Consider the following 10584-nt stretch of genomic DNA (forward strand, 5'->3'; position numbering starts at 1 on the left):
TCTAGGCTCTTGTTTATAAAATGGGGTTGTCTCTTTCCAGGGACGGCATCGAGTTTGCTTTTAAGGATCCAAGTCCTCAGGGAGAAGGAGGTCCTCCTCTCAACCTGGCTTTCTTGGACATCCTCAGCGAGTTCTCCTCCAAACTTATGAGACAAGACAAGAGGACTGTGTGAGTGTTGATACCTAGAGTGCTCTGGTCGAAGCTTGACTCCAGTTTGTGTGTAATGTTGGTCCTTTTATATTATGAACTAGTTAGCCATATTCTCCTGATTTCCCATCAGCCACATGTATCTGGAGCGCTTCATGACGTTCCAGATGGCACTGCAGCGAGAGGACTGCTGGCTTCCGCTGATTTCCTACAGAAACTCGCTACAGGCTGGCGGCGACGACGACACCATGTCTGTGATGAGTGGTTACTCCAGCCGAGGCTCCTCCGTTCGTTCCAAGAAGGCCAAACCCCCTGCAGCTACAGCCGGGACATCAGCAGCAAAGAGAAAACTGCCAGAAGGTCTTAAACTTACTGAAAGTTTCTTTAAACAGTTTTTTCTTTTATACTAAATTAATCATTTTGGCTCCTCCTTCCCAGAGGAGAGCAGCAGCAGCGAGGTATGGCAGCAAAGCATCCAGACCCCGGTCATGATGCCCTCCCCCCACCTCACCTCCACTGTCATGAGAGACCCCAAAAGGGGTCGTGATGACAGCTACATGGGGGTCTACGCCCTTCCTCATGAGCAGCCACAGCCCCATCAACACCCACAGCATCATCAACAGACGCCTCAACACCACCAGCCACCTATGGATTACAAGTAAGCATCACTCATGCTCCTGGTGACTGGGTCAAAGTTCAAATGTCCCCAGAAATACGTACCACAATGTTGCAGCAAGTTGGTGATTATTGACGTTGATGGTGTGTTTACATTAAAGCCTCCTTCCAGGGTATTTCTCTTGTCCGATGGCGCCATCTAGTGGCTGACAAGCATATCACACAAATATTTTCTTGCTTTGTTATTTTTAAGGTGGCGACTCACATTTCTTGTTTATAAACGGGTTTCTGTAGCCGACAAGCAGACCTAAAACACGTTATTTTACAAGTATTATTCTCATGTCATGTTGTGTTTTCATATATTTGTATGTTAAAGACTTTCTTGTCCATGAAAAGTTCATCAACTCTGCATCAGCAGAGGTATTCCTTAAATTTGAAGCAGTTAAGCGGTAGTTTAGTAGTTTTAACGCTATCGGTCAGTTCTGGTTGGTGCTCAGTTTCCTATTACACGGAGCTCTGCAGGGCAGGGGGCGTGCTTAGCCCAAAAAAATTAAATAAAAAAGATGTATTGCTTACATTACACCCCGTACATGATAAGATAATCACTTTTACGGATTTCTGAAAAAGTGGAAAACTCCGTAAAGCTACTTTAAACCTGTGTAAAGTGGAGTTCCTTCAGGTGTGTAATAGTGAGCATGAGTGTTCGATGGTGCTGTCCGAGTTAATGCAGGTTAGTTTAAACGTCGTTAAAAGAAAAAGTGCCTTCCACATGAGTGGATCTGTAATTAGATGCTTGTCCCGCTCATTAAGGCGTGGGCTGTAGATTGGAAACACTTTAGTATTACGCCACAGTGTTGTTTTAACGCCGCCTCACTAATTAGCTAGAAGAAATACGTCCTGGTTCCTTAAATCAGTGAGTTTTATTACAATAACCTGCAAGCCAAGCACAAAACAGTCTCCGTGAAAAACAGCTTGGTGTAAACCTCCCAAAATGAATCATCCGCTCCAGACTGCAACATTTATGAAACTTAGCCCAACACTTGGGCCTATGTAGGCACAAAAAAGCCAATTATGTGTAATTTATTCACACCTGTCTGGCTCGGCTGCAGGTGCCGTCTTGTGTCCTAGTTTCCAGCTGCATCTGAAGCTCACGCTTATCCACAAAGAACACACTCCGTATCTGTTTATGTTCCTCATGCTAACGGTGGTTTCACCCCTGTTTCAGTTTAGTCACGTCTGCAGCTGCCGGCAGAGCTGATGGAAGGCCGACCGACGCGTCAGGGTGCAGCTTCTGGTGCAACAGATGAGTTAGCAGCAAACGTTTAGCAGACGTTTCGTCAGTTCTGGGGCAGAAAAGAAAAACGCGGGGCCCGCTTCTCCGCATGACGCAGAAATACACACGTTTGTCAGAATGTAGTATTTTTGCCTTGAATACACAAACTAGCTTATAAATGAGCCAGGAGAAAAGCAGAGTTGGTTTGAGCCGAGATGATTTTTGGTAGAAGACTGGTGAGAAGAAATAACCCTTCAGCTGTTGGTTCAGGTAAGATGCTGATGACATCATCAGAGTTGATGCTGTCAAAGCTGGAAGCTAACGTGAGGATGCTAACAGAAGTTGTGACGAAGGCTTTCGTCGGTGTATTATTTTGGATTGTGTACAAAAGACTCGTGGACTAACTTCTTTATTGGAGGACGTTAGTTGGTCCCATGTGGGCGTAAAAAGGCCGTTTTCGTGAGTTTGTTCCGTTCAGGCTTTGACCGAAGCATTTACTGTGTTTTGATCATATCATTGAGCCAGAAGAACGTACGTCCTGAGGTACGTAAAATGCCAAGATGACAGGATTAGAGCTGAGGAAAATAATCAAATAATCGATGCATCGGGATGCGGACATAAACGATTCTGCATCGTAGAGGAGTACGCCATAATCGATTATAGTGGAATGTAGTTTTGTTTTTTTAACGGCGGCACCAGCGCCGTATCCAAATCTGTCAGAGTGAGCGTCCTCCACTTTTACCTCCGCCTTAATGTGGTACTGCAGGGCTGAGCCTAGAGTTGTCACCCGAGACCGAACTAGAACCGAATAAGCCCGACCGGTTCTGTTGGATTTGGGCCGTGAATTATGTTAATTGAGCGGGTTGTCGTGCGGCGCGCTCCGCTCGCTCGATCAGCGACTGAGAGAGAGAGAGACTGTCTGCTCACACAAGAGAGACGATCGGAGGACGCTCCTCCAAACCGATGCTCCAAACACGCGTTATTATTGTCATAATTTAATTATGATTTCTCCTGGAAGCGCTCAGCCAGACTGCTTGTTGTGATGTAGGGAGATCCGGTCTTGGGGAGGGGGCGGGGTCAGTGACGGCGGCTGCAGCGTGATCGTCTGTCTCTTTTATTTAGGGACACGGAGAAGTTAAAATGAGAGAGAGATAGAAGTTCTTGTTCCACTTAATTCTTTTGTTTCATGATGATAAACTGATGTTAAATTCAGCTTAAAGAGAAACTGGGAGGAAGCTTTGGTTCATTTTAAGTTACAGGAGATCTTGTCTCCTATCTGCTCCTCCAGAGACAGCATGGACATGAGGGTCACATGGTGAGGGTCACACAGGACAGGTTAGTGGAAAGGTTTGTAGTTAGCTGGTTAGTGAAGGAGATCCGTCTGCTGGGTAATTTAATCCTAATCCAGCCCACAGCCTTCTGCTGGTGTTATTATCAGAAAGAATAAAACACACATCTTAAATATTATTGGAGTGTATAATTTGTTTTATGTTTTATTATTTTCTGCATCAAACAGAACTTGATTCATTCTCCAACATTTCAGAAATGAACCACTGGGTTCAAATAAAATAAACTTAAGTCAAACATTTCATTTGGTGTTATTTCTGACAGCCTTCAACTGCAGCATAAATATTTGACTCTAGAGCTGCTCAGAGACATTAAACACTCATATATGAACCCATTAGGTATTTTATCATTACATTATGTGTCCTGTAGGTTTTCAGTACTTTTTTAGATTTTGTGAGTTTTTGCAAAGCGTGTTTTTCTCAGCCTGAGGCATGGTGTTGAACCAGGAAACAGATGTTTTACTTTGTTAAATCTTCTTAAATGTTTAAAATGTTTGCCCTAACCTGTTGTGAATGGAGAGCTTTTGAGGGATGGCGGGTTGTGTCAATTACGTTTTAGATAAAAAAAATAAAAAGCAATTATCTGACATCTTCTATTTATCGATGAAAACAAATCAATATGAAATAATCGTGATGCATCGGGATGTTGAATCGAATTGAATCGTTGACCCAATAATCGTAATCGAATCGAATCGGGAGACAAGTGAAGATTCACACCTCTAGACAGGATGTCAGCTTCTTAACTTAATGTGCTACTCAAGTCCTGTTGAAAATTCCTGTGGTTTTAATATCGCTATCAATAAAGCAGAGTTGGAAAAAAATGGCTGAAAGAATGTTTTCCTGCATCGTGCAGCCCTGCGTCCCACACTAGAGGGTCAGTCCTTGTGGAGCTGTCCTCACCACACTCCTGCCCTCACATTGACTAATCACTGCGCGTGCACGCACGCACGCACACACACACACACACACCTGGGTTAGAGAGGATGGGCTTCTATTCTGCTGCAACTCTCCACTCATGTTCTGTGCAGCTCTAAAGCTCTGGAGCACAAATGGCTTTGCTCTTGTTTACTTAAACAGCTCTTTAGCGTTTTTAAACTTTGGCGTTTATAGTCCAGAAAAGGGATGGTTAACATTAAAATCATAGGATTGAAGTAGCTTTAAGATATTTTATTTGTAAAGTGTTGTTTTACAGTTTTTATTCAGACATGCCTGCCTAAAAATCCTTCTACTTTTTTACATTTAGCAGTATTTATGACAGAAAGCTGCAGTGCCATCGGCAGAATGCTCCTTTTGCTCAGTGTTTATCTCTTCATGGTCCAGTGATTCCAGGTTGTTGGTGAAAAACCGTCTGCAGTGCTGGAGCTCACAGACGCTGCACTAACCTCACGTCTTTCTAACGTCACATTTCTGCACCGCCTCTGTTTGCTTTGGTGACTCATCATTTCCATTTACATGCTGGAGCAAGTTATTGCTTTTACCACCAGATTTCCTTAATACAGCCAGGCTCACTTCCAGCACCACCATTCAGTTCGCTTAGTTTTTCAGAGCTGGTCCAACAGGCTTGCGCCAGAACGCATTAGGACAGGGTTCAGTGTAATTTCCCATTTGCATGCTTTTAATTTGGAGGGCAAATGGTTGCAGATTGTTTGTGTTTAGCTGCCTGCCAAGTGTTGGCTCTGCCGGGACGGTGACTGACTAGTTTATTTATTCTCTCCTACTTTTCACAGGCGCTGGGCCAGTAGGAAACTAAGCTGCATCTGACATATTTAGCTCCATCTCCAGTTCAAACAGCTGCAGATGAAAACACAGCTGATTGATGCTCTCTTGTGTCCACAGCTCACAGGTGACGTGGATGCTGGCGCAGAGACAGCAGGAGGAGGCACGCCAGCAACAAGAAAGAGCCATGAATTACGCCAAGCTCAGGACCAATCTGCAGCATGCCATGTAAGACACACACACACACACACACACCTGCTTGTTTAACAGCGTAGCACTCAAGTAATTACCTGATGGTTTGTTCTGCAGCCGCCGCGGCACTGGGCTGATGGAGGAAGACGAGGAGCCCATTGTTGAGGATGTGATGATGTCATCTGAGGGTCGCATGGATGACCTGAATGAAGGCATGGACTTTGACACCATGGACATCGACCTGGTGAGTTGTTAAAGTTCTACTTGGATTGAATAAAGCTCACTTTGTTTGTAGTGAGCAGGTAAACATATTAATGACTTTTGTTATTATTAATCCTGTTTTGGGTTATTTGTCATGGTTTAGTGTGTGTTAGCTTTGGTTTGTCGTCAGGCTGCAGCTGTTTGCTCATAGCATTTCCATCCATCACTTAGTAAATAAGGAGGTACTATAGCTGTTGATAGAACAGCTGAGCAGCAGGAGTTTGATGGATTTACTTTTCTAACTGAGAAGTCTTTCTCTTTCAGCCGCCGTCTAAAAACCGCCGTGAGAGATCAGAGCTCAAGCCGGACTACTTTGACCCCGCTTCTATCATGGATGAATCGGTAGGGAGCCAAAAACCCACTTCTCTTTTATTTGTTTATTCTCTAGGTCCCCGAAATCCTTAAAAGTGGAGGAAAAATCAGGGTTCATGGCTGTGAAAGTGTCTGAATTTACATGAAACCAAGTGAAACCGGTTCCATCTATGACCCAAAAAAGTGACATAGTTATTTGAACATAAATATAAATTCTGTAATAAAATTATAACAATAACTGCTATAACAACACTATAATATATATATATATATAATAAAACTCCCACGCTTTAATTAGATGATCTATTAAGAACCCTGCTGTTACCATGGCTACTGCAGATAAATCAGAGTTATCATGTGAAGTGATAAAAAAGTCACTTTTAGATGTTTTTGGTAAATTAAACTGAAACTTGTTTGGAATTAAAACTTTGTCTCACTACCTGGAGATGTCTTGAGCTGGCACGCTTGTTGCCAAGGGCAACATGTCATTAAATTTTGCAGAGCAATGGCTTATGCTACTGTAAACAACGTCTTATTTGGTTTAGGTTTTATTCTGAAGGTGAACTTTGTTCTCGTTCACTCTTCCTGCACAAAGAAACAGTAGTTTGATTACACAAAGAGAAAGTAAACAGTATTCACCTCTCTTCGTTCACAAGCCCTTACACGGTCGTTTATGACGATCTAAAACAAAAAACACTTCTTTAAAACTTGTTTAAACTAAAAATTAGAGGCTGACCGATATGGCTTTTTTTTAGGCCGATACCCATTTTTAACCCTCCCACTGTCTTTATGGATGACCCCGTGAGGAAAGTTGACCACTGAGCAGGATTGATGGTTAATCCCTTGAGGTCCACATGGCAGGGGGGAGGTGGTGCCCACTCCTGCCACGTGGACCTCAAGGGATAAGCCATCAGTCCTGCTCAGTGGTCAACTTTCCTCACGGGTCATCCCCATTAGGACAGTGGGAGGGTTAAAGAATTTTGTTGCCGATGGCCGATGTATTTACGTTTTAGCAGCACATTGATTGTGAAAGACAGCTGAACACACTGTGCAATATAAATTGAACAAGTCAATAAATCTCTTAATACTTATTGAAATTCCAATAAAAAAACTCAAAACATAAAAAAAAATGGTGTGTTGGGGTCCTTTGGGTCTTTTTTTCAGTCTAGTAGTGGCAGCAGTTGGCCACACAGGTTCCTGGTTTTTCTAGTTTTTTATTTATTTTTATTTTATTTTTTTTTTATCTTTTATTTCATTCACAATGTATAAAATAAACACAAACAAATACAGGATACATTAACATATTGAAAAAAAACATTTGAATGAAAAGGAGCAGACAGAAGAAAAAATCTTATGATTTCTGCCCCTTTTTACGAAATAAAATTATCCGCCAAACAAACACAGTGTAACCTCAGTCACTTTCTAATATTTTCAGGTCTAATCTTTGACATTATAATTCTCCTTTTCATAATTACTAAATACATTAGATTTTATACATTTTTTAAATATAGCAAGTGTTTTTTGTTTTTATCGGCTGTTAAAAATAATTTCGGCTGATATAGAAAAAATTGAATATATCGGTCGGCCTCTAAAAATCAGACATATTCAGACCTACTGAAGTCATTTATGAAGATCTTATAAGGACAAGACCATACAAACAAATAACGGATAAGTATATATGAGGTCATACAAAGTAAAAGCTGTTAATAATGTGTGTGTGTGTGTGTGTTTCCTCTCCTCAGGTCCTGGGGGTGTCCATGTTTTAAGCTAATATCCAGATGGTTTTTGACGCTGGGACAACAGAAGAGGCGCTTTGTATTTAAAGAGAATTTTAGAAGTGAAAACAGAAGTGTTTTCTGTAAGAAAAAGCAAAAATCAAACAAAAAAAGAGAGAGAGAGACCGATAGAGGAGATCCTGGCTTGTACTCCACGCGGACCAATGACAACCCACACTCAGTGTTGCTTGCTCAGAGAGGACTTTGTTTCAGAACTTTTACTTTTCTAATCTTGGGTCAGCTTTTCCTGTTCCAGCCCAGAGCAGCAGGCCACTTCCAAACCTATTAGAGACAAGACACGTCTGAAGAAAAATCAAAAGTTTTTTTTTTTTTTCCTTTTTTAAAAAGAAAATGGGGATGAATTGGTGTGTTTTAACTTAAGAAACATTTTTTTATGTCTAACCCTTTTTACAATTGTAAGTTACCAGGTGTGATGTAGTAATTTATAAACAGACTGTAGTAGCTTGCTTGTACCGTGTTAGCCACGTGGATGGAGGTCTTTCTGTTTGTGCTTTTGTTACTTTTTCTTTATTTCTTCTGTTTTTTCAGTTTTCTCCCTGTTGTCGGGTCTGAGTTGAGGTCCTGGGAAACCACTGGTGGTTCAGATGTAGAGGCAGTCCTGGTCCCTTTATGCTGTGAAGATTCCTCTAGGCCCACTTTAACATGTACTCGCCGTTAGGCAGCCAGTCCCAGAGTAAAAGGTGTCCCCCTCCGTCACCGAGCAGGTGCTGTGGAAAGTCACAGCTTGATCAGGAATTTATAAGAAGAAGAATAAATAGTCACAGTTTTTCCTCCTTTAAAACCCCACAGCGAAAAGTTAAAATGGGTTTCTCTACATTTTAAATAAAGTTATATATGAATCGGTGCTGATTTTATATATGTGCTTTAGGTTTTCTTCTTTTCATTCTTAAGTGAGAAAGTTGGAGGAATGTTTAAGTAAAACTTACAAAAAAAGGCAAAACAAATGAAAGCATGAGAATTCATGCATCAAGGAAGATTTTTAAAACTGTGTTTTAATGTTTTTTTTTTTGTTTTTGTTTTTTTTGTCTTGATAATGTCTTTGGATTTCTACCTTTTTTCCTACGAATGAAAAGACTTGTGAAATTCAGCTTTAAGGTTTTCTCAACATGAAAAGTCCTGTCACAAAAAAACACCAGAAGCTTCTAGATTTCAAACCCGTAAGGTAGTCTCACTCAGACAGCACTGAACTCCAACGTCTTTCAGCAGCGCTGTGGCAGCTAGACGAAGCTTCGATTTGGACATCTACTTGTCACACACCAGTTTTAATGAAACGTTTTGTCTACTGAGGTCTTTATTTTGTAGTCATTCCATGCTTAAGCCTTAAACACGCTTGTGGAGGTCACCTTTTCTCAGTAATCTTCCATGTCAGAGGTGGATAATTGGCTCGTAGAACGTGAAATCCAGTACGAGGTGGTCAGATGTAATGTGATAAAGTAGATAAACAGCCTATTTGTGTTTTTGCCTAATTATTTTATGTAAGTAAAAGAAGAAAATTCTTTTAAGGAAAAAATGTACTGTTTATTGTTTGTTACTTACCACTACATCGGTATAAATCCTTATTAGATCATGTGTATATATACAAAATTTCATTTCTTTCCTTCTTTTTCGGCCATTTCTGTTATTTTTCCTCCCTAAACTCTTGCCTACACTTCTTGCGTTATTGTCTGTTATCCCATCCTCTCTCAGCCACTGTTTTCTGATTTGTACTTGTCTGGAGACAGTAACTTTTGAATAAAAATCAACACATTTCTTCTGTGGTACTTTGTACTCCGGTTGCTGGATGATCTGGTTTTACCAGAGACAAACATTAAACTGGATTTTCCTCGTGGATCCGTTGTTGCTCGTATGAAGACTGGCCAGCAGAGGAGTTTAACCGCTTCGTAAAGCTTAAACCTTCTCCACTGCGGATTGTCACCTACATTATTGAAAATTTGATAACAACCGCAAAACAAACTCGAAAGAAATTCCACTTTTTTGTCTGAGAGTTAAGCAGATCTGTTTCAGTCTGTAATCAGCCTCCGTATTGCAGCAAATGCTACAGAACCTCATTTCTAATTTTTTTTTAAGAAATAACCACAAAAGACAACTGGGGCCAATGAAAAAAGTGTTTGTTTTTACCTAGAATTCTGTGTTTTGAATAAAAAGCAAAAAATGTTCTTTTATTAGGTTTTAAAATGAAGATAAACTTTAAAAGTGTTTTATTTTTTCCCCGGTGTATTGTTACTTGCAAAAAAATGATGTAAAAAATGAATAAGTCTAAAATTCACAGGTACTTTCAGCCTCGTTCAGTTTTATTCAATAAAGCTGCATCTTTATTACATGACTTAGTTTTATCATTTTGAACCAAAGTTATTTAGAGCCAACGAGGGCAGCAGGTTGGACCCCTGGTTCAGTTGGTGCTGTATAAATGTAAATAATCCACGCGCCACATGGGGGCGCAGTTTTTTGCCACTAGTTTCTATGGTCTGTCTTGTGAAGTAAAGAATTAATATAATTTATTTGAGACTTTAATCTTGCTCATTCTTGATCAAATTCCAAATAGACATATTATCTCAGCTGTGGTGTAAACAGTAGAAACTTTTGTCCTAACCTTTTTAGTGGAGAAGCCAGTAGACAACCTAGTCTGGCCAAGAGCATCATTGCTGGAAAATGTAAACACGACACGATTTAACGCTGACTGAGGTGTCACTCTGCTGTTTTATAGAACAGCTCTCATAAGCTCTTAAAGCCACATGTAACTTTTTCATGTTTTAAATCATTTTCTTCAGCCAGTTTGTGCTAAAATGACCCTTTATTGGCGTGGCAAGGTGGAGAAACAAGGGCTCGGGTGGAATTCGATTCCCAGACTCCCGGGTGAGAGTCACGCGTGCTAACCAGTCAGCCAAAGGGACATTCCCTTGCCCAAGTAGCCAGGGCGCATGATCA

General features: G+C 40.9%; 1 protein-coding gene across 1 annotated transcript in view; it reads left to right on the forward strand.

Annotated features, from left to right (window-relative positions):
• The window catches only part of stag2b (STAG2 cohesin complex component b), a 63059-nt gene extending 54935 nt beyond the window's left edge, over positions 1–8124 (forward strand). The window contains exons 28-34 of the mRNA XM_070544361.1: positions 41–169; positions 282–508; positions 587–806; positions 5219–5326; positions 5408–5534; positions 5816–5893; positions 7606–8124. Of these exons, the coding sequence (XP_070400462.1) occupies positions 41–169; positions 282–508; positions 587–806; positions 5219–5326; positions 5408–5534; positions 5816–5893; positions 7606–7629 (913 nt within the window). The 3' untranslated portion in view covers positions 7630–8124. The remainder of the gene's footprint in view (positions 1–40; positions 170–281; positions 509–586; positions 807–5218; positions 5327–5407; positions 5535–5815; positions 5894–7605) is intronic.
• The last annotated feature ends 2460 nt before the right edge of the window (positions 8125–10584 follow it).

This window comes from Nothobranchius furzeri, chromosome 1, assembly GCF_043380555.1.
Source record: "Nothobranchius furzeri strain GRZ-AD chromosome 1, NfurGRZ-RIMD1, whole genome shotgun sequence".
Lineage (NCBI taxonomy): Eukaryota > Metazoa > Chordata > Actinopteri > Cyprinodontiformes > Nothobranchiidae > Nothobranchius > Nothobranchius furzeri.